The sequence below is a fragment of the Coffea eugenioides genome, chromosome 2 (assembly GCF_003713205.1).
Source record: "Coffea eugenioides isolate CCC68of chromosome 2, Ceug_1.0, whole genome shotgun sequence".
In the NCBI taxonomy this organism is placed as follows: Eukaryota; Viridiplantae; Streptophyta; class Magnoliopsida; order Gentianales; family Rubiaceae; genus Coffea; species Coffea eugenioides.
Genome location: NC_040036.1, coordinates 77,697,807 through 77,723,782, shown reverse-complemented (window position 1 = coordinate 77,723,782; position 25,976 = coordinate 77,697,807). Strand labels below are relative to the sequence as shown.

The following is a 25,976-nucleotide window of genomic DNA, read 5'->3' as shown; positions in this document are numbered from 1 at the left end:
CTTAATCCATCCAAATGTTGGATCCTAATAACAATATTACATGCCTAAACACAAACACCTGTTGCAGGGTTTTCATCCTGCACAATTAGCTGATACCAGCTCAGAAGATGAGTGGGAATCCTCAGAAGATGATTCTTCATCAGAAGAAGAAGAAGTAGACAAGAGACATGAGCTCAAGGCCCACACTGCGGTAACTTTCTAACACTTAGAAGGGTCACCGAGTTAAAGTTAAGTGTATATGAGTGAGTGTGTGTGTGTGTGTGTTTTGGGGGGGGGTGGTATTTATATAGGTCTTTTGGGTTCTTTGCATCAGTATTTAAACTTGAGAGGGAATGTACTTTTTTTTTTTCAAAAAAATTCGGGTAGCATAAGATGGAAATTAACTTTGCCTGCAGATAACTTGATTTATTAACTCTATTTACTTGTAGCCACCTGCACATTCTAAGCCAAAGGAACAAGCTCTAGTTGCAGTATCCAGCAAGAAACTACCCAGCTCCAGCACCCAAGTCTCTGATCATGGTGTGTCATTATGCTTATTTCCCTTCGAAGAAAAAACAAAAAAGAGTAATTTTATGAGAATTCTAAGTTTAATTTGTCCAGCTTGAGGGATTCGAATTTAAATTACTTTGCTAGTTTTCCCTTGTTTACATTTCCCCCTGATTCTCCTATCTTTGATCAGCTGTTGCAGTTGATAAAAAGCTGGATGAAGGTGCAACTTCATCAAAAAAGGGAAAAGGCGTCGCCAAATCTTTGACTAAACCTGTTCCCCTAAGATCATCACGCAGGCTCCGTGGATTTGGTCCAGAGATTATCCCTGAAAAAGCTCAAGAATCTGACGTCGTGGAAGACAAGCAGTAGTGAGGATGAGTGAGACAAGCTGGCTAGCAATGAGTCATTCCTTCATCGTATTTTGTTTAAATTGGATAACTCAAACCCCCTTCGTAGCATATGCATATGTTGAAAATTTAAAGTTCTGCGTTTTGTATTGTTTGATTAATCTAATCTTCTTCTTGCTGTTTAGCTGTAAACATTATCAGTAATATCATCAGCAACTTTTGGATGTTTGAGCTTGAAATGGTCCTTTACTTGCCAATGGTGTATGCTACGTATTTTATTTTTGTGTGTGCTGAGTACAAGGAAAGGACTAGGATTGCAAATGAGTCGAGTCGAGTCGGATTTTGACCTAATCGAGTCAAATTTTGACTTAATTTTATCTAACTCAACTCAACAAGCTGCTAATTTAAAGTTCAAACTCGAGTTCGACTCAAATTTGCGAGCGAAAAAATAATTATTTTATTTTTAGAAAAATAAATAATATAATATTTTTCTTAATAAATAATAAAATATTAGAAATATATATGTAATTTTATTATTAAAATAAAAAATATATATATATATGTATATAATTGAACTCGCGAGTTAACCAGTTTAATATTTTTGAACTCGAGTTCAATTTGACTAATTTGAGATCGACTCGAGTTTGATATTGATCAAACTTAAGTCGAATTTTGACTTAAGCGATTTGATTCATTTGCAGCCCTAAAAAGGACGAACCATAAAATGTTTAAACAAATCCTTCCCACTTTAGTGAGGTTTTTTTTTTTTTTTTTGGTCAAATGACACCTAAAGGGGAAGGGACATGTCCAACTGAATACTGAAAAATCAACAATACTGTATTGAGTTTTTTTTTTGGGGGTCAAATGACACCTAAGAGGGAAGGGACAAGTTGAACTAGATACTGAGAAACCAACAAAAACTAAAACTACCGTCAAACCATAGTGTCTACTCAATTTAAAAATAAGAAGCTACAAATTGAATGGCAATGATAGAGGGTCGAAACCTTGACTAAAGGCACACAAAGGCACTTAGGTGCCTTGTGGCCGCGATTAGTTACTCAAAGTACCGTAATTTGCACTATATATTGTGCACCATTACATACTTTCACACACACACACATATAAATATAAAAATATATATATTTATAAAATTATAAATATAAGATATATATATATCTTGTAATCTCAAAATCTTATCCTGTTTACTTAAGAAATTTGCCATAAGAATTAAGTGTATTAGGTGATTTGTAAGATAACCACAATATATCTAGAGTGACATTATAGATTTCAACCGACCAATTAACTTATGCAACTAAGTTGAACTTTTTTTAAACATAGTAACACTGTGATTCAATCCATGATCGATCTATCATTCATGGGCGGTCAAACTAAAATAGAATATTAGAATGGAAAACTCCATCACTTTGCTTCCACATACTTTCATGATTGTACTATTAAATCATGAAAAAAAATCCAAATCTAGACGATGACTTTATTGACTATAGCTTTAATTGTAGTTTTGATTTTTAGTTTTATAGTTATTGAGTACTGGAGGTATATTTGACCAATATTTTCTCGTATAATAAGGTCTAGTCATACAATTTATATGACGCCTAAATTTTCTTTAATTGAGCGAATCGGACAGAAAATCTATCTATTGTAAAGCTTCATGTTTCAGAATGTTTTGGATACCGGTAGTCAAATAAGAAGATAAAGTAAACAAATAATGTATATATAGCATAAGTTGTGAAAATGAAATTATAAGAAAAAGAGGGGCCTCAAGATGAATGTTACTACACCATTTTTTTTTTTTTGAGAGGAAAATTTAATAGTATCTTTTTGTTTTCCTATAAAAGAGAAACTGTTATTTACGTAACTGAGCAACAAAGAGATTCAATCGGAATTCCTGCAAAACAAGAAGACGTGGCTTGTAATTAACAGAAATTTTCAATCCAACTAATCAAGGGATATTAATAACGGCCTCGATCAGTTAATTCATCTACTCCAAGCTCCAGCTGCCATTAGAAAACGGATAATAGTGAGATTACCATTCCCATTAAAATCTATATCAAATCCGAAGGTTAACTCCTTGGATATCAGGCTACTCCTATATATGCTTGCTAGCTTATATACTGCTTATATAAACCCTATGATCATTGGTAATTGTTTTATTACGTTGTTTGTTTCCGACATTAGAAAAATAAAAAAAATAAAAAAAAGAAAGAGAAAAGTGTAATGAAAGAATGGCTATAACGTGGAAGACACTGAAGATTCTTCTAGCTGGATCTTATGGCAAGGTTTATTTGACAGCTCCAGTGGAGTCATCAACTCTTTCAGCATTGGCAGCTGTGAAATCTGCTGATGCTTGGCATTCCTCAGCTTTACTAGAAGGGGGTTTGTACTTGAGTGAGCTGAGAGGACACCCCAATATTATCCAGTGTTTTGGGCATGATATCAGCACTGAAAATGGTGAAGATGTCTACAATCTGCTTCTCGAGTACGCGGCCGGGGCTCCCTTCATGAATCATGACTTGATCAACAAGAATAAAGGTACTATACCCGAATCCCTTGTGGCTTGTTACACTTTTATAACACTCAAGGGTCTCTCTGCTATTCAGGAAGTAAATATTGTCCACCGTGATATCAAACCTGGTAACATCCTGGTTTACCCTAGTGGTGATCATGAGAATAATTAAGATAGCTGACTTTGGACATGCAATGGAAGTGTTTGAATAATCTGAAAACGGAAGGATGGGAAAGAGTAACCAAGGTACAACTTTCTATGCATCGCCAGAATTTGTGATCGTTGGTTTGCATGAGACAGGTTGTGATATATAGTCCTTGGGATGTACTGTAGCGGAAAAGAATTTGGTCAACATGTAAGGATGTAAGCGATTTATATTCGAAGATAATGTTTGAAGATACCAGAATGTCTATCTGAGGATGGAAGGATTTCTTGAAGAGATGTTTTAAAAGCCATCTTAGCAAGAGATGGACAGCAAAGATGCTGTTCGATCATCCCTTTATAGTCAACAACTTGAGCTTGTTATATGGAACTCACGATCCACCTTGTAGTCATTATTGTCAAGTGCTGGCTAATCCGTCTCATGATCATATCAACCCCTTTGGTTCCACTGAGTGGATTTCGACCTGTTTTCAAGTTCATCATCAGAGACCCAATGCTGCCCACATTCACCACACATCATTAGTACTGAAAATTCTCAACCTAGTATCTGGCTTACCAGTGAATCGGCAGTGAGTAGTACTGATTTGTTCAGCAGCATAGATTTATGAGTTTTCAAGCATGGAGATCTTTTAAATGTTTGATTCTCAGTGCTGTAAATTAGTTTTTATTTCACTTATATATGGTGTATTGTTGTGTATACACACACACACATATATATATATATATATATTGAAATATGGAAAAATTAGTATCCCTTCAAAGAATCAACATTCGGGAATTTTTAATGTTATCATTTGTTTATTTATTATTATTTTTTTTAAAGAAAATTTGACAGAGTTTCCCCTTATAAAAGGACAAAAATTCCCTGCCAACAAACCCAAATTGAAGAAAAAATATCACATGGCACTTGCTACATTCTAATTTTACAAAAGGTGATTGATATGCCGAAATAAATCGCGATTCCTCTCCAATGTTTGCAAGACAGTACCTTCTGTGCTTTAGCGGTTCTTGTAGATGCCCTCGTTACCACCATGAACATCGTGCTTTCCCATGAATGATTCCTTTACAACTTGTGCCCTAAAGTTGGGAAATGACATTGAATCTAGAGCTACAATGGCTTTAACAGCAGATGGCAGCTCTTGAGATAAGTTAAAGACTCGTTGTGATCCCAAGTTCAAGCTGGCTAATTTATCTGCTGCACCGTTTGCCTCTCTGAAGACATGTGAAATCTGAACTGAAGCTTGAGTTACTATTTTCCTGATATGACGTAGTGTATTGCATAGGGTCCATTTGGCCAGAGAGTTGGATTGAATCAATCTCACCAACACCGCCGAATCAACTTCAACAGCAAAACCTTCCATGCTTCTTTGAACACACAAAGTCAAACCAAATAAGAGGGAAAGACTCTCTGCCGCCAAGACATCCACGTCACCAAATTCTTTGTAAAAAGCAAAAATTACCTCCCCTGGTGTATCATTTGTTTACTTGGTGTTGGATAAAGAGTTAATGTATGCACTCTTTTTTCTCCAGTTTTTTTCTTGGTTGCTTTTTTTTTGGGGTATTTTTTTTGTTTTGGGGGGGGGGGGGGGGGGTTCCTCTAAAATCACATCTGTTAGCTTGAAAGATTAGCACAGTTTATCCCATCATGAACTACCCCTTGTGCTTCTTGCTTATAAGTTTCAAGGTGGATATATTAAGACTAAGAACTATTATCAGGTGCTTTGGTATATCTTTTGAATTCTATAAGTTCACGGGTCTTTTGAAGCTTTTTGATCTATCTTTTATTCTTCACAATTGAAGAAAATAGCATGATCACTTGAATGGGAATTTTGTGATTTCAACGTAAACATTCTTGGTCTTCAACAGATTATGTGTACAATGTGACGCAATGCATACATGTTAATTATTATTATTATTTGTTTCTGCTAAGGAGCAGAGTTCTTTCATAAGTCCTGTGATTTTGTTTCTCATAAAGGAGTAATTATACATTACAATTTAAAGCGAAACCAAATATTTTACTTTAAAAACTTTTACATTTAGCACAAATTAGTATTTCTTTACCATATGGTACACTACTACAAACTTCAAATTGGCTGGATGCATTTAATATATTCGCTTATGGAAATCCCCACGTATTTTGTGCTACTAAGTTCAGATTGCATTAATTTATTGTCGAATTTGAATTGAGGTTTAAGGGGAAGAAACCAATTATCAACATCCTACATAAATCTTCAATTCTTAATATGTTGAGTCGCTTCTATCTTCTCATAAATTCGCCTATTCCTTCAATTGTTAATCTGATTTAGGACTATGAATATATAAGTTTAGGATTGAAAAGGGAAAATCGTTCAAAACGTCCCTCACATTTTGCAAAATAACTTTTTTCGTCTCTCACTTTTAAAAGTATAATTTTACGTCCTTTACAAAATTCACGTTGGTCAAATTTGGTCCCTACCTAAGTTTCCGACTAATTTTTTATCGGAATCTACCACATGCTTTGCACATGATCATTTTTAAGGGCAAAATTGTAAAATCAAATTTTACATAATTCAATTTATAGTCCCTCATATTTTATAAAATGAATTTTTTCATCACTCACATTTTACAAAATGATTTTTTTCATCCTTCATATTTTTCAAAATAGATTTTTTCATCTCTCATTGATCATGTGCGCAAATAGTTTTTTTTTTTTTAAACCCATGTGTATTTCTATTTAATTTCACCTGAATAGTATGAATAGCATGTAATACATCTCTATTTTATTTCATCAGGTGAAATCAAATAAAATAGAGATATATGATAAGTGAATATTTAACGTATATTTTGTACAAATTTGGTATGAACTTTTGGTATGTTTTGAGAAGATTAAAGCCATATTTGAATTCTTTTAGTGATAATTGATTAAATATTGTGCAAGTGTTCAAAATTTGATAAATGAGTGGATTAATGTGTTAAATTTTGTGAAATTGTGAAGGATATTGATATATGGAATTCATGCACGAGATGAAAGACAGGTAAGGATCATCCGGAGTACAAAGTACAAAAGAAATTGGAAGCAAAAATGTAGAAAATGGAAAGAAGTGAAAAACTGAAAATTTGATCAACACGGATCCGTGTGAACAAGGGGCAATTCGAGCCCTTGTCTGTGTTTCTGAAGTAGTGCATCCGAGAGGTCAGAAGATCCGACCTCGGATCCATAGAAAAAAGGCCTCGGATCCTAAAGATCCGAGCTCGAATCCATATTCAACTCTCGGATCCGAGGCTCGGATCTGTCTCTTTCTTCAGCAAGTGGTACAGCCATTTTTCTTTACCTTTCTCACAACTTTTTCAGCTATTTTGAGGGACAAAAATCGGTGGCACATGCTTCTACAACAAAAGAGAAGACCAAATGAGTTGTAGACAAAAGGAAACATCATATCTTTGACTTCTTTTTACAAAATCTGAGTGGAGGAAATTATGAAGTGAGAGGAATAGACTTTCTACCACTACGCAGAAACACAGGGGAGAAGCCAGAAGAACAATACGTAGCTAGTTTTAATTCTTGTAACTAGTTTCTCTCTAGCTAGGAGTCCTTGGAGAAGCATTTGGAGTTTTCACTTGTAATCATCTTGTACAAGAACATAGCAGAAATTTGAGGGCTTCACCATCAATTGGCTAAGCTTTCTTTTATCTTTCTTGTACTTGTACTTTATGATGTTTTGCATTAATAAACTTGTGAGTTTGATTGTTAAATCATTCATGAGTAACTAAACTTCTTAATCTAGGGAGTAGATGAAACTTATGGCTAAATAATACTAATTGAATGTGATTTACACTTGTTATATCTTGTATTAACTTGTTTACTTGTGTAGCTGTGATTACTTGTTATTGATTGATCACTAATAGCATGTTTATAGTTGTTATTGTTCAATGAGAATTGGTAGTAACAATGGAAACACATGAGTAGAGTTTAAGTTGTATGTTCATGAAAATAGAGATACACTTAAATGGATTACTTAGCATTTCGTGAAAGAAAACAGAGGGGTATTAGTATTTCACCATGAAAATAGGGAAAACTAAACTACTCTAGGCCATTTCATCATGATAATAAGACTTGATAAAATTGGAAATGAATCACTGGTTAATCGAGAATAATAACAAGAGGTAAATCTGTTTATTTGTGTTGTTTATGCCATAAGTGGAATCTACATCCCTAGATTCTTTCTTGAGTGAAATTTCTCCATTTGCATTTAGAATTTGTTAAACTAGATTTGTATATTAAATTTGTAGACTATAGCAATATATTTTCTCTGCTCAAATTTATTGTAAGTCTAAATAATAGAGAACAATAAGGGCCTAGTACTTGTTTAAATTGCTCCTCGTGGGATCGACCAGATACATACCCTACATTACGATTTCGGCCTGTATACTTGCAGTCAACGGGTATAAAATCGGATTTAAACTTGCATTGATATAAAAATTCCGTCAATATATTACATGCTATTTTGTACTGCTCAAGTAAAATCAAATAGATATATACATGAGTTTTAAAAATTTGTTAGTTTTTCACTCATAATTATTTCCTTTTACTTGAAAATTGAAAACAAAGTGGACATTTAATCCTAAACATTATCGAGTGTTTATATCGAATTAAATTTGGACAAAAAATAAATAAAGGAAAAGACAAAAAGAAGTAAGTAATTGCCATTTTCAAATTTTAAGACAATCACAAGACAAGTAATTCAACTGTCGGTCTTAAAAGTGGCAAGTAGAAACTTCAACTTTAAACTGTAATTTGTTAGCATGACTATAGAATTCGAGTTATGACCGATTAATTAAATGGTCTTATTATACAACTCAATAAATAAATTATTACCAAAAGAGAAAGACCACTAATATTGAATAGGTTCACATGGTGAAATCATATAGATATATACATGAGTTTAAAACAAAGTTGTTAGTTTTAAACCCTTGTATATATCTATTGAATAGAATGTGTATAACTATGATTAGTCTGTATAGATGAAATCAGATAGAGATATATTACATATTATTCATACTGTTCAATTGAAATCAAATAGATATATATATATATATATATATAGGTTAAAAAAAACTATTCGTACACATAATCAATGAGGGATAAAATTAAAAAATGTGAGAGATGAAAAAATTCATTTTGTGAAATGTGAGGGACAAAATAATTCATTTTGTAAAATGTTAGGGACGAAAAAATTCATTTGTGAAATGTGAAGGACTATAAATCGAATTATGTAAAATTTGATTTGAGAATTTTGCCCTTAAAGAATAATCACGTGCAAGGCCCGTGGTGGATTCTGACAAAAAATTAGTCGAAAACTTAGGTAGAGATTAAATTTGATCAATGTGAATTTATAGGGATGTAAAATTATACTTTTAAAAGTAAGGGATGATAAAGTTATTTTACAAAATGTGAGAACGTTTTGAACGATTTTTTCAATTGAAAAATATCAAACGTCAGAACCGTTTCTTTTGCAAGAAACTTTAACCATCATTAATAACGTAAACAAAAATTTTCCAATCTGACACATAATTAGACAATTTCTGTTTTGTATGTCAGTGTTTTTTAACGCTTCTTAACTAATTAAAAATTCAAAAGTCAAGAAATTTATGGCAAATCTCCTAATATTCTGGATTAAATGAACATTCCATTTTATTGTGGATGAATAATATGAATCAACGAGGGTTAAAATAAGTTCAGATTAATCAAGTCCTCAGCTACTGCTGAAAGAACTCCACGAATCTGTATATATGGCGTAAGCATAGGGATGGCAACGGGGCGGGGTTGGGGCGGGGGATCCCTCCCCCACCCCCTGCCCCGTTGCCTAATAATTCCCCCCGACCCCCGCCCCGCCCCGCCCCGCCCGCTTCCCCCGCGGGGTTAATAAAATTGTCCTCGCGGGGTTAATAAAATTTTATTATAGTTAAATTTTAATAAATAATCAAGTACTAAAATATCAACACATCATCAAGTTATTATTCATTGTAATTTTACAATTGAAACTCATAAAAACAATCAAACAAAAGTTATTTGAATACAATCCAACATGATGAAATAAATACAACTAAAATAGCCAAGTTTTCACTTATGGTACAAATACAATCACTAATTCATTATTATGTTTGTGCTTTTTTTTGAGAAAAAAGTGTTATTCTATTAAGTGTAATTAGAAATTTAGTATAAATGTATTAGTAAATTTAGTACACTAATTAATAAATTCTATTAGTAGACATGTCTAATTATTCATATAATTGATAATATCAATTATATTACATACACTAATATACATTATATAATACATCTAACTAATAAAATCATTATCATAAGTTTATAACTAATTAAATTACATATTATATATATTTATTTATATATATACATTTTTTTTTGCGGGTGGCGGGGCGGGGGAGTATACACCCCCCCCCCGCCCCGTTTCTAAACGGAGGGAAAAAATTCCCCCCCCCCGCCCCCGCCCCAACCCCCGCCCCGAGAGGCCCCCGCGAGGCGGTTATCCGCGGGCACCCGCCCCCATTGCCATCCCTACGTAAGCAAGTATTTTTATGTCATGAACCTGCTAAATATTTACAAACATATTAACAAACATAATCATATACTAGAAGGGTTTGAAATTAGATAGATTGTTTGATTGTTATAATAAAACAATATGATTTAGTATTTCAAATTTTCATTTTGTTCCTGCCTTTTCATTTTTTGATAAATTAAAAATTATCTAGACAAATTTACATCAAGTACCTTTAAAAAAGAATTTCTCTCAATTTATATAGTTTGTGATCTAGATGGCAAAATGGATACCTACTTAGCTAGCTAGTATTCTCTAGAAGATTGGTTCCAAATCTTACTCTTTACTTAAGAGACATTCAAATGTTACCTAATAATTATTGTGCAAAAATGGAAATGAATCTCCTCATTTACGCTTATATGGGACCAAATAAATGGCGGCGCCCGGCGGAGCACTTGCAAGCAGTAAGCTTTCTTCAGATATTGTCTACAATCCAGGCAGCTGTAAGACTTTCTCTTCGCTGTATACAGCCTGCTGAATTTGTCTAATTATGTTGTCGTCTTGCTTCAGGGTTCTTAGCTCCTTGTGCAGGCAATTCACAGGCTTCCATTGATGTGCTTGAGTTTGTGGGAATCAATTGCACCGGTATAAGTCGAAATATTTATCCAGCACTGTTGCAAGATTGAGCATTTCCACCCTCAGAAATGAGGCAGGCAGACATGTCACCTCTAGCAGTAGCAAGCAAGCAAGTAGCAATTGAACCAAACTGAACTCTTCATTCTTTTGTTGATTGTTGTATTTTACACCCCCCCCCCCCCCCACAACAACATAAAATAAAGGAACATAAATTAATCCTACTCCAAAATTGTTGGTTGCTTTTCCGAAAGAACCCATATCTAATTGCGAGATTTGATATTTAATTGTTGATGCTTCAAAATACTTAAGGCTACAAAAATTTAACATAACAAACTCAATTTTAAAAGGACACCTAAAAATAGGAGAGGAATATCCCCCAGTGGCAATAATTAAGTAGCTAGGCAATATTATCACACTTAATTAGTAGCATCTAAAAATAAATGTCTTCATTTGATGAGATAAATTTGGTATTTTTCTTCAGTAGTTTTGAGCATGGGATTTTAGATTTTATTCTCTTAATGACTTTATGATGATTTGCCTCATATTTTTGCCATTAATAATTGTTTAGGTTCAACTTAACTCCTTTTTATTGCATTTTTACTTTTTTTTTGGCTTAATTTGCTGTGTGAGTGTGCAATAGTAACTTGGGAAAGCAAATACTTTTTAAAATTTAATGCATTGGCTGATTTTGTTATATCAAAATTTAAAATAGGAGAGGTAATTGTGATATTCAAAACCTCAACCAAGTGAAATTGGGATAAGCCTCAATGGAGCTTTCTAAAATTATCCTAAAACGTTAATCACACTCGTAAAAAGTACGATTGTTTTTGGACTAAATGTAGTTAATGCAAATAGAAACCTACAAAGTGATGGGGTGTGGTCAAGTTTAAAATTAAACTTCTAACAAGTAAAAATTTGCACTTGATTGAATTTTTTGGACTTATAATATAGCAGACAAACTCCACCTTGCATTTCTAAACTTGTATCGCTTTCCTGCCTTACACTTTTAAATTTTAATTTTGGACATTTTGCATACTAAACTCTCAATTTAGGACACTTTATATCTTAAACTTTTAAATTTGTCCTATTTAAATCCAGTCAATGCCAAATTTTGCAAAATTAATGGCATAGAGGACCTAACAAATCAATGACAATGTGCCAAAAGAAATTAAAAGATGCCAAGGAATCATAGCAAAAATAGAATACTATGATATTATTAATTTGTACTATCTTTTATATCGTTAATTTTGCTAACAATATTAGTAATTTAGAACATCAAAATAAATGATAATGTGCTAAAAATGGTCAAAAAGCTAAGAAATCATAGTTGGAACAAAATGATACATTGTCATTAATTTTCACTGCCCTTTATCTCGTTAATTTTGCGAATGTAATCATTGATTGTACTTAAATGAGATAAATTTGAGAGTTTGAAATCCAAAGTGTTAAAATAAAGAGTTTAGGGTGTAAAATGTTCAAAAGTAAAGTTTAGGGTGCAAAATGAAAAAATGATGCCAGTTTTAGGGGTGCAAAGTGAAGTTAATCCTAATATAGCAATAGGATTGCAGCGGCTCACAGCTTGTGTCCCAGGGCTGCGCGCGCTGAAATTTGAAGGCAAAATCCACCGCCTTTGGATCATTTTTCCATTTTCGTGAAGATTCTGCTAATTTCTTTTATTTTTCCTGCTTTTATACCCTATTAAGTGAGAAAAAAAAAAGGAAAACGACCACGGACGTTCTTAATTAAATGAACTTCCATTCTATTGTGGATTATGAATAAAAGTTGATGAGGTTTATATTCATATTTCTAGAACAGAGAGTTTGACAATGCACGACGATCCTATTCTTACTAGGAAACGAAAAATAAGATTGAGAAAGTTGTATCCAAACATGATAAGGTAAGGGTTTCCGAGTAATGGCATGAACTAGGAAGCCCAACGTAGCTTTATATATCTAGCATGCCCCATGAAATCATCATTATTCCCATCTCTCTACTCAACAGCCGATTTCAACCAGAATCACTTCAAGCCATTAGCCATTGATTAGCTTCTGAATAAGAAAACCTCTCGTCAATATAGACTGAATCAAAGCCTGGTCTCCCTTAAACTTTCCTACATTCGTGATAAAGCTGCTGTAAACATAAGCAACAGTAGGAGAGGAGGAGAAGAACAAGCAACTGGAATGGAAAGAAGGCCTTTACAGTGGAAGAAGCGCAAGATTCTTGGGGCAGGATCGTATGGGAGGGTTTACTTGGCTTCACCAGCGGACTTTTCTTCACCATCGCCTCCATTAGCCGCTGTGAAGTCGGCTGATATCAATCTCTCAGAAACTTTGCAGAAAGAGCGTATGTTCTTGTACGAATTGAGGGGCGAGCCAAACATCATCCATTGCTTTGGCAATGACATAAGCACGGAAAAAGATGAAAGAGTTTATAATCTTCTTCTGGAGTATGCGCCGGGTGGCTCCCTTCATGACTTAATCAAGAAGAACAAAGGTACTATACCCGAATCCCACGTTGCATGTTACACTTACATGATCCTCAAGGGCCTTTATGCTATGCTTGAATGTGAGATTATTCATTGTGATTTAAAGCCGGGTAACATCCTTGTTTTCCCTAACGCCGACGACAACAATGGCATACACCAACTTAAGATAGCTGATTTTGGACTCGCTAAGAAAGAGTGGGACACCGAATTACATGAATGGGGAAGAATGGGATACAATAACCGATGTACGCCTATTTATGCATCGCCAGAATCATTAGCATGTGGTTGTAAGGCAGCAGGTGATATATGGTCCTTGGGCTGCATTGTCGTAGAGATGATAACTGGCGAACCAGTCTGGTCGTGTCGCACTATAGGAGAACTGGCAAGTAAAATTCTGTATGAGAAACCTAAGATACCAGAAAACCTTTGTGAGGAGGGAAAAGATTTCTTGGCGAGATGTTTTGAAGCAACTGTTCCCAAGAGATGGACAGCAGAAGAATTATTGGATCATCCCTTTATTGTCAAAAACCTGAAGTTCTTAGATGATGGAAGTCGTCTTTCCTCTGGTCAATGTTATCAGATGAACCCTTTTGGCTTTGTTGACTCGGTTTCTACCCTTGATTTGTTTTCAACTTCTTCGTTGGAGCCTCAATGCAGCCCTTTTGAGTCTTGGTGCCGAGTGACAGACAACGAGACAGAAGAATCCCGACCTTCCTGTTGTCTTCCCAGTGAATCATTCAAGTTGGAGGAGAAATTAAAAAATATCCATGTGTTCTGATCGAGCTGTTTCGAAGATTATTATTATTCTGATCTTTCTTGCAGGACTTTTTTTCCCCTGTAGGACTTTGAATGTGAAGAAGACCTTTATCACGCTGATCTTTCTTATAGGATTTTGAATGTAACTATTCTACCTGGTCATCAACGAAGATATCTATATTTGATCTAATGTTGATCAGCTTATTGTTTTGTTTTGTGTGATTGCTGAGTTCAAAGTTGGGAAACAAGTAGTAACGTCTTGTGTACAGCTATTCCACGTAATATAGGGGGATTCATTGTTCATTATTACTGAAAAAAATATGCAGCAATTTTTGGTTTTAATCGCATAGTTTCTTTCATAGCATCGATTGTCATTACCTGCATCTGATGAGTCTGCTTATAGAATTAGCTGATGAGTTTCTGCTTGTGCTCAGATGGCACTAATTTCCTCTCATTGTGAATTGAGGTAACATTATAGGGGGAAAACAGAGAAAGTCGTCAATGGATCTCCACATATTAATCCTCGAAAATCGCACAAATACACGTACTTAAAGAACATTCAAGAGTTGCTTCTTGTTTTCTGGTTGATCTGCTCCAGAACCGTACAACCTCTAGCAACATTGTTAGACAAAATTGGCTTGGCACAATCCCACAAACTTGCTGGACGTAGGTTCTGCTCACTTTCTTTTGCTAGGATGTACTTCAACACATAAAGGAAGATACGTGTTCCACTTTACAGCACTTTTTTTTTCTAAATTCTAACCTTTGATTTGGCAACTAAAACTTCATCATCATCTACTTCAGTTATGATCATGTCAAGAAAGTAACAAACATCATCGAATATCACATTTTGTTTGCTGAAGTCAAATCCTATGTTTGAAAATAAGAAAATATGAATCCGAAACAACATACTTCCCATTCTACGGTAGTACCAAGTTTAGCAAAATGTTTAAAACAACAGATTTCGAATCAAGACAGAGATTAACTAGTAGTCTCTGGAAGATTGGCTCCATCCACCAAAGCTCTCCTCCTGCCGATAATATCCCTCATCAGATCCTGCCTGCAATGGCCAAAAGCAGAAAACTTTTGCTTCAGTTTAGCTATATGCTGATAAACCCAAAATGGCAAAGAATGTGTAATGAATCATTTGGTTAAACTTCTCTGTAGAACTGAATTGATCTGACATCTAATGTGCTTTTGGAAGACTAAGTTCTTTGACTACGAAAGTCTGTACAGTACCTCACGCTTGAAGTTAAGGCCAATTCTAATCTCTCCACAATATTTGTCGTCCTTGACAACATTGTATGAAGCTATTGGAACACTTCCTTCAGCAAGAACAGCACCCAAGGGGATTCTGTTGAACAGACTATATTAGTCATGATAAAAATTGTGGATATACAGGGTATCAACTTAACATCTAAAGTATCATTCGTAACCATAACCACAGATGAATGTCAAAAACAGCACTCACTGCGAATTTTGGATTTCAACCTTCTTTTGAACTTTTTTTTTGGCAATTGAAAGACAGGATTTGTAGTCCTCAACTGATTCTTAATCACTTCCGCTCTAAAAATTTCAAAAAAAACAAAAAACTCAAGGCATTACTCACGTTGATTCGCCAACAAAATCGTCATTAGTGAGATTGTCACTGTCCATGAGTTTGATTTTGAGTTCAGTAACACCTTCAGAAATGGTAAAGAGAAAGGTTTCATTCCATTCTGGTTCGGATCCTTGACCTACATTGGATGTTCCATGGTGAATTCAACAAAAAACATAACCAAATTATACTAAACAGCCTAAGAGGCAGAAATCCACAACACTACAAGAGCCTCAAGGACAGAAAAGATGCCACAACAATGCACTAATCTAGCAAAACTCTGAGGTCTAGAGGTCAAGGGCATTAAGCCAATCACAAATTTATGAAATATATTTAAGAGAAGAAACTCATAGACTGACCTGATGCGACACTACTTTTCTTTTCCTGAGTCCGGCAAGTTATGATGGCGTAAGGATCCATATTAGCTGCTCAAAAAGGATAAAAGAGTAATCAGGATAAATACTTAATAAATTCATAGCAAGAGTGTTTATATAGTATTAAAAAAAGTCGTTTATTCCAGCAATAGCATCAAGAGATAGAACACAAAAAGTGGTAAGGATCTTTTTGCTTGGACAGATGATTGTTCAAAACACACATACAAAGAAGTCATTATTTAGCCACAACTGCTGACGAATGGCCATCACGAGATATCTGAATTTTCGTGCTTTAGGCATGAGAGTGAATCCATCATATAGATCATCCTTGTTGGATCACCCACAAAAAATGGCCAAATCCACAATCATTAGTTAAAACAAGGAACGAGATAGGAGATGAGCCGGCATTGGATCTTCATATTCTGGATTTTGAAATCAACCTCCACAGATCCATTTGAAACGATTAATTCAAGATTGTGGGAAAAAAAAAACTAAATGTCACGACATTATAAGGGAACATATCTTTAATTCAGATCATCTTATGTTCTACATGGTTATTTAACACAAAAGTACACAACTTGAAAAAGTTTGGAAATCAATGGCCATAGATAAATATAAAGCTTCATTTAGGTACATTTCCAGTGCAAAACAGGTGAAGATGTATCTACAATTTGTCACCATGATCACCTAACAATATTCAATCTTAAAGTCAAATCATCCCTTCAGTCATCGAAATTTATAAATCATGAAAACAACCACCCAAATTTTCACTCAAAACAATAAAGTACAAAATGCAAGCACATTAAACCAATTAACAAGATGAACCAGAAAAGAATTAAAAAGCATTGTCTTGCGTGGTTGCAGTAACGTACACAGGAGATCAGTGTTTTCGAGGCCCTTGGCGCTAACAAGAAGAACTTCAAGGGTTCCCCGCGGCATCTTTGGATCAAAGAGAATTTGAAGAAAGACAGACCAAAAGAGACCAAAAAGATCAGAAATGGGTGGAATCAGACCACGCTTGCCACCACTCTGTCTGAGAGATTATGATCCGATGAATTCTTTGCCGGGCAGGGTGGCGGAGTATATATATATACATATAAATAAACGACCTGAAGCGGTCTAAGCTCGTTTGAGAGCCGGTTTGATATTAGATAAAAACTCGCCCGGTTCGGTGACTTGCTTTTAAAAAGATTTTTAACTTGGGCTGGAGACAGGAGAGGTGAAGGATTATTACTTTAGCAGACAGTTATGCTTATTTGCATGTGGCCCATGTGGATTTATTAATGATCCAACGGCTATGGAATCCATGATTCAAGAATTGCCTCACTTTCTGCATTTTAAATTCTTTGTTTTTTTTTTCTGGTTTAGAAATAACAAAAATTTTCAGTTCTAGATTTCTGATGTGAATGGTTTTTCTGAGATGTAGGGTAAAAAAAAATTTGCCAAATTAGTAAAATTAAAATAACTTCCTTTCATCGTGTACAAAAATATGCTCAAATTTTTCAAGGTGGTTTTTTTAACGTGCAGCCTAATGGAATATCGCCTCACATGTTTTTGAAGTTGTTGTTACCCTTTTTTTTTTTTTTTTTTTCTAATTTTGATGTTGGTTTACTAGTGAAGGTGCAATTGATTATTGTGCAAAATACAAACGAAGCTCCCTGCTTCTGCTTAAACTCGGACGATGACCACTTAGAACACTCGCAAGCACTGAGCTTCCCGGAAATTGTCATTTCAATCCAAGAAGCTGTGAGGCTTTCTCCTTATTTACAACTTACATGGCCTGCTGATTTTGTCTATATTATGTTGTTATCTTACTTCAAAGTTCTTGGATGCTTGTTCCAGGCAATTAACAGGCTTCCATTGCTTGTGGGAATTGGTCCAAGTGTGATTCTTTACGCACCACTCTTCCTAGATTAAGCATTTCCAGCCTGAATTCCCTCACTTTTGGTTTTTTTTTTTGTTTTTTGTTTTTTTGGGGGATCAATCATCAGCTTGAGTGATCGCTTACAAATTAGCAGATATACAATGTCTAGCATAATGGCAAGTAGCAACAGAACTAAGATTAACCTGCCCCATTCGTCTTTGATTGCACTTGTTCCCACACTCATTTTCCTGCAACATACGTCTGCAAATTCCCTTTTAATGGAAGCTCTAATTTAAATGAGCGAAGGAAGAAAACTGCGAGGACCAGCTAAAAGTGCATGGACTAGATTGCTGCCAATCAAGCGAATGTTCAAAATCCATAATCCCTCGTACTATCTTGCTGTATATCGTATGTGTCATCTTGCTTTTCTTTGTCTTTCACTCTTCAATCATGTAACCTATTCTTCAATCATGTAACCTATTGAGCTTTGAAACTGAACATAAAGACTATTGGTATCTCAGCAACTCTAACCTCGAGTCAAAACCAATTTCCTTTCATGTGTTCAGGGAGTGAAATGCATACATTAGTAGATGAACTCTAACAGCCAAGCTCAAGCAATAATCAAGCTGATACAACCATCGTATGCATGAATTTACGTTGTTGTAGAACATTTCAGTTTGCCATGAAGATGCTCATTTGTTTGGCACAGTTATAGAGAATTGGTTGGTTGGTGGGTTACAAATGACACCAAAAAACATTTCACCATCTAAAATTATTGAAGATAAGAGTACAATGCACCATGAACCAGCCATCTACTTGTAGAACTCCATGACCCACACGTTACACACAAAACATACTACCCTTATACCTCTAAATCCTGCTGCAGTAGCCAGATCAAGAAACTCTGCTTCAGATCTCTCTTTTCCTCCAGGGTTTTGAGTCATGGTTATTAGATCAGATTGGCAAGTGGCTTTGATGCTTGCACTAGTATCAGGAACCACAGGAAGAATTGGATCTACAACTATTACCTTTCCATCATCCGGTAGAGCCTTGAAACAGTTCTTTAGCAACTTCAAGCAACGACCATCATCCCAAAAATGAAGTATCCACTACAAAAGCATTCATGTGCAAAGCATCATAAGAAAGAAGAGAACAATTAAGAACGTAACAATTATACCGTGGTCCATATCTTACAGAGGACACTTCAGAATCAGTTTAAAGTTGTAAAAAAATCAACTCGAATTACGAATTGGGTAGATAATTAGTTTGAGAAAATCAGCATAATATATTGTTCAGAGGGACCATTTCTTAAATAAGTATTGTATGATTAAGTGTTGCGACTGGTAACTCATTAGTACAAATAAGAATTCCTCAAGAGTTCAACTTACCTTCATAAAAATGGCATCCCCTTGTGGAACACTTTCAAACATGTCACCACCAACATGTTCCACCCCTGCAAAATTCACCTCAATAAGAATAGAAGCTAGAAGACCACTATGAAAGAATATTATGCTTTTTAGACAATTCTGCATACAGGAACTGCAGATAAGGTACTCAGCTCCATATGACATATGCAAGTTTCTTTACCCAACAATAAGGTTTAAGATGGAGAACAAAGCGATAATGTCTCTATTCCACAAAACTATGCCTCTAATTCCTAAGCATATTTTGCATCTTAATGAAGTTTATGAAATAAGTATTGGCACCCGTTTTCTTCTTCATTCTTTGCGTACTATCTACTAATCAAACTAAGCATGATTATGAGAGAGGACAGAATTTTTACCAGGATAGACAGGTGCATGTTGAATAACATGTGGCAAATCAAAATTAATCCCTTTGAGACTTGGGTATTTAGTTGTGATCACACTGAGGGTAACTCCAAGACCTCCACCAACATCTACCAAAGTTTTGAGGTGCTCAAAGCCTTTGTAGCGTTCAACGATTCTGTTAATGGCAATGGTTGCGTGGTTGATCATTGCCTTGTTGAAGGCCTCATTGAATCTGGGGTCTCTACCAGGGTATTCAAATGCACGTACACCATATGCCCTATCAAACGGAACTCCTCCTTCACGAACTGCATCTTCTAATTGGTACCTAAATTAGGCGGATTTGATGAAGAATTTTGTACAAACCAAACTACCCTTACCTTATTTATGCTATGAATAAAAGCAATTGATACTTATTATCCATACAAAAACAGAAATTTGACGGACTACAGAGGTGGGACTTTAGAAACATAATATACAGCCAAATTATGCTCTGACTTGAAGGTAGCATTTGCAAATCCAAGGACTTGTGCTTTCCCGTAAAGGGGCATGAATAATTGTTGAATTGGAAAGGTTGGTTTCGAAAAGAAAGGTTCTGGAACCATTTTAGGACACAAATTCTGACCAGGTACTCGGTCTTCCAGTAAACAGTGCAATGAATTTTTACGTATTTAATTAGGAGTGTACGAAAGCTTAATTGAGAGTAATAGAAGTAGAAGCAAACAGAAGCAGTAGAAGTGAAAACACTGACCAACTGTCAATGAAGACCTTATCTTGAAACAAGGCAAGCAGGGGGCCTAGTGAAACTCCTCCTCCTCCTGCTCCATATGTTTTGTTCTGCACAAAGTATTTGGCCACCGGTGCCAATCCATACACTCTTCTTTGGCTACTGATACTAGCATCCGCCTCGGCAACAGAACAGGTGAGCACCGAGTAGCTAGCCAGGAGCTGCAGCATCCTATCCAGCATAGCAGCCGCATCAGGGTTTTTAGGACACACCTGGGCTGCAATGTCCCAAGGCGACAATTGGGCACCTGGACCCGCTTGGGCAATGACCTCCAACACATCGAGCCGGATGGCAGCCAGCAGCACCATGGGCAAAGATACAGAGGTGACCAGTTGCATCGCGTACGAGAAGTGTTGCTCTTCTTGCTCATCTAGCCCTGCTTCAACAACAACATTGTCGATTGCTCTTGACGAAGAATCCATATCACCACTGCTACTACCTGTAACTCTTAACTCTGTAGATGATGATAGATCCCAGCTAGGTCCTATATATATATATACAGATTAGTTGTACTGTAGCATATATTGGCTTGGGTGTGGGGGTTGTGTTAATTGCCACTCATTGACGGCAAATTTTGAAATGATTATGGGACATGCGATTGAGCAGAAACTGTAAAAAATTTAAAGAGCAAGCAACTGGAATGAGGCGTCTGGAACAGAGGGGAAGCAAGATTTGGAAGGGTAGCTTTGTAAATGTCAGGGTATAGTCTTAACTAGTTAAGGGATAATATCAGGGAGGTTTCTCTTAATATCACTGGGTATCTTTAAGGTTTTAAAAATGTCACTTACCCCTTCTAGTAATTGCAAAAAGATTATATTAACCCTCACTCAATACATAATTTACATTTTGACAAAAAAAAAATACATAATTTACATATCAAATAAATAGAGCTCAAAAATTAAAAAGAAAAGAAACAAAAGATATTTTCTTCTCTTTCCTTTTTCTCTAACATTCTCTTTTATTCATTTTTCGAATGACTATGCAATTTTTTATTTGTAAATTATAATAAATTGAATTTTGTTTATCTTTTACCTTGTATGATTGTGATAAAGTGGGGTACGAATTATTTGCTTATTTTGAGTTGCTTTTTATAATAATCAGTACAATTTAAAGGTTTGGGCATGAATTGAGAAGAGGTTGGAAAAAAATATAAAGTTCATAAAAAATCAGTTTGAACATATAGAGTAAAATTAGTCAACTGCATTTCTTTATAAATATCTTTTTATTTTTAAAATTTATATTTTTATGGACTATAGTATTATGATGTATTAGTACTACTAGAGATTGTTTTTTGGCAAACGGAGAGTACTGCTCCTTTTTTTTTTTTTTTTTTTGTTCTCCCTCTGTTAAAAGGGGGTGCATCTTAAGCATGAGTTGGTGTGGTGTCTGTTTATTGGGCAATGTTTTATGTCTGTTTACTTTTTATTTTGTCGGCCAAAAATACTTCAGACAAATGACAAAATTCATGAAAAATATTTTATTCAAATAGCTTTTCTATATTGTCTTAAAATTCTACAGATAGATTAGAAAAGTTGATTGGCATTATCATCGTACGTTTTGACAAATCAATTATTAAGTCACTCAAATTTAAAAAAAAATAATAATCACAAGATTATTAAGGTGGATAAGTGATATTATTCTCTCTCACACGCACACACACATAATTAGACACCACCGTCAAGCCAAAGATTTCTGTCTTCTCTATACTTCTTACGTGGTAATCATATTGAACAACAAATTTTCATTTCTTTGGTCCCACTTGCTTTATTTTGCGGGAGGAATGAATGGAAGTCAGCATCTGCTCTTCAGTTCGTAAAAGATGCAAATTGTGATTAAATCCACAAACTGGAGAGATAAATTTAAAAATGCACCCTCAAAGTTATAGAGACTTTCTATTTTGACCCTGCTTCTGCTTGAACTCGGATGATGACCACAAATTTCATGGCCTGCTGATTTTGCCTATATTATGTTGTCTGTCAACTTACTTCGAAAGTTCTTAGATGCTTGTTCGTGGGAATTAACAGGCTTCCATTGATTCCTAGCTCGTGGGAATTGGTTACATTGATCTGAGTGTAATTCTTTACTCACTAATCTTTCAAGATTAAGCATTTCCAACCTGAATTCCCACATTTTTTTTTCTGGATCAATTATCTGCTTGAGTGATCGCTTACAAATCAGCGGATATGCAATGTCTAGCACAATGGCAAGTAGCAGCAGAACTAGACTAAACTCCCCCATTCTTTTGTCTTCAATTGCACTTGTTCCCACACTGATTTTCCTGCAATGTACGTCTACAAATTCCTTCTACATGATTATTACATTTTTCTGGCTTTCCTATGAAACAATAGGACCAGCTAAAAGTGCATGGACTAGAATGCTGCCAATCAAGCGACCGTTCAAACTCCATAATTCCTCGAACTATCTTGCTGTATATCGTATATGTCATCATGCTTTTGTTTTTCTTTCACTCTTCAATCATGTAACCTATTGAGCTTTGGAACTGAACATAAAGACTAATGGTATCTCAGCAACTCTAACCTCGAGCCAAAATCAATTACCTTTAATGTGCTACACCAGACGATGTTCACAGCCAAGCTCAAGCAACAATCAAGCTGATATAACCATCGTATGCATGAATTTGCATTCTGTAGAACATTTCAGTTTGCCATGAAGATGCTCCTTTTTTTTTTTGGCACAGTTTAGAGAATTGGTTGGTTGGTAGATTACCAATGACAATTTGTCTAGTCCAAAACAAGAGAATCCGCATTATTTTTTCTGACAAGCCTAATATTATGACTAACATCAAACGTTCTTCCCCAATCCCCCCTCCCCCCAAACAAAAAAAAAAGACAATTCTCCATCTAAAATTAGTGAAGATAAAACGAGAATGTTTTTAGAGTGCAATGCGCCATGAACTAGTCATCTACTTGTAGAACTCCATGACCCAGGCATTACACACAAAACATTCTACCCTTATACCTCTAAATCCAGCTGCAGTAGCCAAATCAAGAAACTCTGCTTCGGATCTCTCTTTTCCTCCAGGGTTTTGAGCCATCATGATTACATCAGACTGGCAAATGGCTTTGATGCTTGCACTAGTATCAGGAACCACAGGAACAATTGCATCTACAACTATTACCTTTCCATCCTTTGGTAGAGCCTTGAAACAGTTCTTTAGCAACTTCAAGCAACGACCATCATCCCAATCATGAAGTATCGACTACAAAAGAACGCATGTAAAAAGCATCAAAAGAAAGAAGAGAACGATAAAGAACGTAACAATTATTCTGTGGTCCATATCTTACAGAGGACACTTCAGAATGAGTTTAAAGTTGTAAAACAAGCAACTCGAACTACAATAATTAGTTTGAGAAGATCGGCATAATATATTGTTCAGAGGGACCATTTCTTAAATAAGTATTGTATGCTTAATTGTTGCGACTGGTAACTCATTAGTCCTAATAAGAATTCCTCAAGAGTTCAACTTACCCTCAGAAAAATGGCATCCCCTTGTGGAACACTTTCAAACATGTCTCCTCCAACATGTTCTACCCCTGCAAAATTCACCTTAATAAGAATAGAAGCTAGAAGACCACTTTGAAAGAATGTTATACGAGATGAAAGAAATTATGGTTTTTAAACAATTCTGCATATAGGGACTGCAAATAAGGTAATCAGCTCCATATGACATATGCAAGTTTCTTTACCCAACAAAAGGTTTAAGATAGAGAACTCAGCAATAATGTCTCTATTCCACAATACTATGCCTCTAATTCCTTAGTATATTTTGCATCTCAATGAAATTTATGAAAAAAGTATTGGCACCTGTATCCTTCTTCAGTCTTTGCATGCTATCTACTATTTGTTAATCAAACTATGCATATGATTTCGAGAGAAAGGACAGAATTATACCAGGATAGACCGGTGCATGTTGAATAACATGTGGCAAATCAAAATTAATACCCTTGAGACTTGGGTATTTAGCTGTGATCACGCCGAGGGTAACTCCAAGCCCACCACCAACATCTACCAAAGTTTTGAGGTGCTCAAAACCTTTGTAGCGTTCAACGATTCTGTTAATGGCAATAGTTGTGGGGTTGATCATTGCCTTGTTGAAGACCTCATTGAATCTGGGATCTCTAGCAGGGTATTCAAACGCATGTACACCATGTACCCTATCAAACGGAACTCCTCCTTCACGAACTGCATCTTCTAATTGGTACCTAAATTAGACAGATTTGATGAAGATTTTTGCACAAACCAAACTACCCTTACCTTATAATTTCTATGAATAAAAGCAATTCATACTTAACTATCCATGCAAAAACAGAAATTTGACGGACTACACAGGTGGGACTTTAGAAACATAATATACAGCCAAATTATGCTCTGACTTGAAGGTGGCATTTGCAAATCCAAGGACTTGTACTTTCCTGTAAAGGGGCATGAATAATTGTTGAATTGGAAAGGTTGGTTTCGAAAAGAAAGGTTCTGGAACCATTTTTTGGACACAAATTCTGACCAGGTATTCGGTCTTCCACAAAATAGTGCAACGAATTTTTACGTATTACTTAGGAGCGAGCAGAAGTCTTGCCCATTATTGGCCAGCAAGCCGTGCGAGACATAGTAAAAGCTTAATTGAAAGTAATAGATTTAGAAGCAAATAAAAGTGGAAGTGAAAACACTGACCAACTGTCAATGAAGACCTTATCCTGAAGCAAGGCCAGCAGGGGGCCTAGTGAAACTCCTCCTCCTCCTGCTGCATATGTTTTATTCTGCACAAAGTATTTGGCCACCGGTGCCAATCCATACACTCTTCTTCGGCTACTGATACTAGCATCCGCCTCGGCAACAGAGCAGGTGAGCACCGAGTAGCTAGCCAGGAGCTGCAGCATCCTATCCAGCATAGCAGCCGCATCAGGGTTTTTAGGACACGCCTGGGCTGCAATGTCCCAAGGCGACAATTGGGCACCTGGACCCGCTTGGGCAATGACCTCCAACACATCGAGCCGGATGGCAGCCAGCAGCACCATGGGCAGCGCTGCAGAGCTGACCAGTTGCATCGCGTACGAGAAGCGTTGCTCTTCTTGCTCATCTAGTCCTGCTTCAACTACAACATCGTCGGTTGCTCTTGACGAAGAATCCATATCACTACTGCTACTACCAGCAACTCGGACTCTATAGATGCTGATAGATCCCAGCTAGGCTATGCGTATATATTCAGATTAGTAGTACTGTAGCATATATTGGATTGGGTGCGAGGGTTGTGTTAAACTCTTAATTGCCACTCATTGACGGCAAATTTTCAAATGGGACGTCCGATTGAGCACAAACTGCGAAAATTTAAAGAGAAAGCAATTGGAATGAGACGTCTGGAATCAAGGGGGAGCAAGATCAGGAAGGGTAGCTTTGTAAATGTAAGGGTATACTCTTAACTAGTTTAGTTAAGGGATAATATCAGAAACCCCCCTTGAGGTTTCTCTTAATATCACTTGGTATCTTTAAGGTTTTAAAAATTCACTTACCCCCTCTAGTAATTGCAAAAAGACTATATTAACCCTCACTCAATACATAATTTACATATCAAATAAATGGAGCTCAAAAATTAAAAAGACAAGAAACAAAAGATATTTTCTTCTCTTTCTTTTTTCTC

The 25,976-nt window shown here is 35.7% G+C and overlaps 5 protein-coding genes across 5 annotated transcripts; 2 read left to right on the top strand and 3 right to left on the bottom strand.

Moving 5' to 3' along the window:
- Positions 1–3,079: 3,079 nt before the first annotated feature.
- Positions 3,080–3,532, top strand: LOC113760332 (mitogen-activated protein kinase kinase kinase 3-like). Its single transcript, XM_027302885.1, has one exon. It carries the CDS (start codon positions 3,080–3,082, stop codon positions 3,530–3,532), a length of 453 nt encoding a protein of 150 aa, XP_027158686.1.
- Positions 3,533–10,491: 6,959 nt separating this feature from the next.
- Positions 10,492–13,957, top strand: LOC113760331 (mitogen-activated protein kinase kinase kinase 17-like). The gene is made up of 3 exons (XM_027302884.1): positions 10,492–10,561; positions 10,629–10,680; positions 12,772–13,957. Exons 1-3 carry the CDS (start codon positions 10,492–10,494, stop codon positions 13,955–13,957), a joined length of 1,308 nt encoding a protein of 435 aa, XP_027158685.1.
- Positions 13,958–14,739: 782 nt separating this feature from the next.
- LOC113762599 (elicitor-responsive protein 3-like) lies at positions 14,740–16,973 on the bottom strand. Its single transcript, XM_027306130.1, has 5 exons — positions 16,779–16,973; positions 15,892–15,957; positions 15,545–15,671; positions 15,175–15,289; positions 14,740–14,995 (listed from the first exon to the last, which is right to left on the bottom strand). Exons 1-5 carry the CDS (start codon positions 16,843–16,845, stop codon positions 14,921–14,923), a joined length of 450 nt encoding a protein of 149 aa, XP_027161931.1. The 5' UTR covers positions 16,846–16,973; the 3' UTR covers positions 14,740–14,920.
- A 1,407-nt stretch (positions 16,974–18,380) lies between these two features.
- Positions 18,381–20,995, bottom strand: LOC113761364 (caffeic acid 3-O-methyltransferase-like). The gene is made up of 4 exons (XM_027304322.1): positions 20,288–20,995; positions 19,554–19,864; positions 19,159–19,223; positions 18,381–18,879 (listed from the first exon to the last, which is right to left on the bottom strand). Exons 1-4 carry the CDS (start codon positions 20,743–20,745, stop codon positions 18,583–18,585), a joined length of 1,131 nt encoding a protein of 376 aa, XP_027160123.1. The 5' UTR covers positions 20,746–20,995; the 3' UTR covers positions 18,381–18,582.
- Positions 20,996–22,922: 1,927 nt separating this feature from the next.
- On the bottom strand, positions 22,923–25,668 carry LOC113761362 (caffeic acid 3-O-methyltransferase-like). Its single transcript, XM_027304321.1, has 4 exons — positions 25,013–25,668; positions 24,236–24,546; positions 23,813–23,877; positions 22,923–23,543 (listed from the first exon to the last, which is right to left on the bottom strand). Exons 1-4 carry the CDS (start codon positions 25,468–25,470, stop codon positions 23,247–23,249), a joined length of 1,131 nt encoding a protein of 376 aa, XP_027160122.1. The 5' UTR covers positions 25,471–25,668; the 3' UTR covers positions 22,923–23,246.
- Positions 25,669–25,976: the final 308 nt, after the last annotated feature.

Excerpts from the sequence above, each read along its gene's own strand:
- LOC113760332 (XM_027302885.1), top strand. The coding sequence starts at position 3,080 with ATGGCTATAACGTGGAAGACACTGAAGATTCTTCTAGCTGGATCTTAT.
- LOC113760331 (XM_027302884.1), top strand. The coding sequence starts at position 10,492 with ATGGCGGCGCCCGGCGGAGCACTTGCAAGCAGTAAGCTTTCTTCAGAT. Across the intron at positions 10,562-10,628 it reads TGTCTACAATCCAGGCAGCT|GGTTCTTAGCTCCTTGTGCA; the intron begins GTAAGACTTTCT and ends GTCTTGCTTCAG. Across the intron at positions 10,681-12,771 it reads GCTTCCATTGATGTGCTTGA|ACTGAATCAAAGCCTGGTCT; the intron begins GTTTGTGGGAAT and ends TCGTCAATATAG.
- LOC113762599 (XM_027306130.1), bottom strand. The coding sequence starts at position 16,845 with ATGCCGCGGGGAACCCTTGAAGTTCTTCTTGTTAGCGCCAAGGGCCTC. Across the intron at positions 15,290-15,544 it reads GATTTTGTTGGCGAATCAAC|AATCCCCTTGGGTGCTGTTC; the intron begins GTGAGTAATGCC and ends TCTGTTCAACAG. Across the intron at positions 14,996-15,174 it reads GCCTTAACTTCAAGCGTGAG|GCAGGATCTGATGAGGGATA; the intron begins GTACTGTACAGA and ends TGGCCATTGCAG.
- LOC113761364 (XM_027304322.1), bottom strand. The coding sequence starts at position 20,745 with ATGGATTCTTCGTCAAGAGCAATCGACAATGTTGTTGTTGAAGCAGGG. Across the intron at positions 19,865-20,287 it reads AAGGTCTTCATTGACAGTTG|GTACCAATTAGAAGATGCAG; the intron begins GTCAGTGTTTTC and ends CGCCTAATTTAG. Across the intron at positions 18,880-19,158 it reads GGGATGCCATTTTTATGAAG|TGGATACTTCATTTTTGGGA; the intron begins GTAAGTTGAACT and ends ATGCTTTTGTAG.
- LOC113761362 (XM_027304321.1), bottom strand. The coding sequence starts at position 25,470 with ATGGATTCTTCGTCAAGAGCAACCGACGATGTTGTAGTTGAAGCAGGA. Across the intron at positions 24,547-25,012 it reads AAGGTCTTCATTGACAGTTG|GTACCAATTAGAAGATGCAG; the intron begins GTCAGTGTTTTC and ends TGTCTAATTTAG. Across the intron at positions 23,878-24,235 it reads ACATGCACCGGTCTATCCTG|GGGTAGAACATGTTGGAGGA; the intron begins GTATAATTCTGT and ends TGAATTTTGCAG.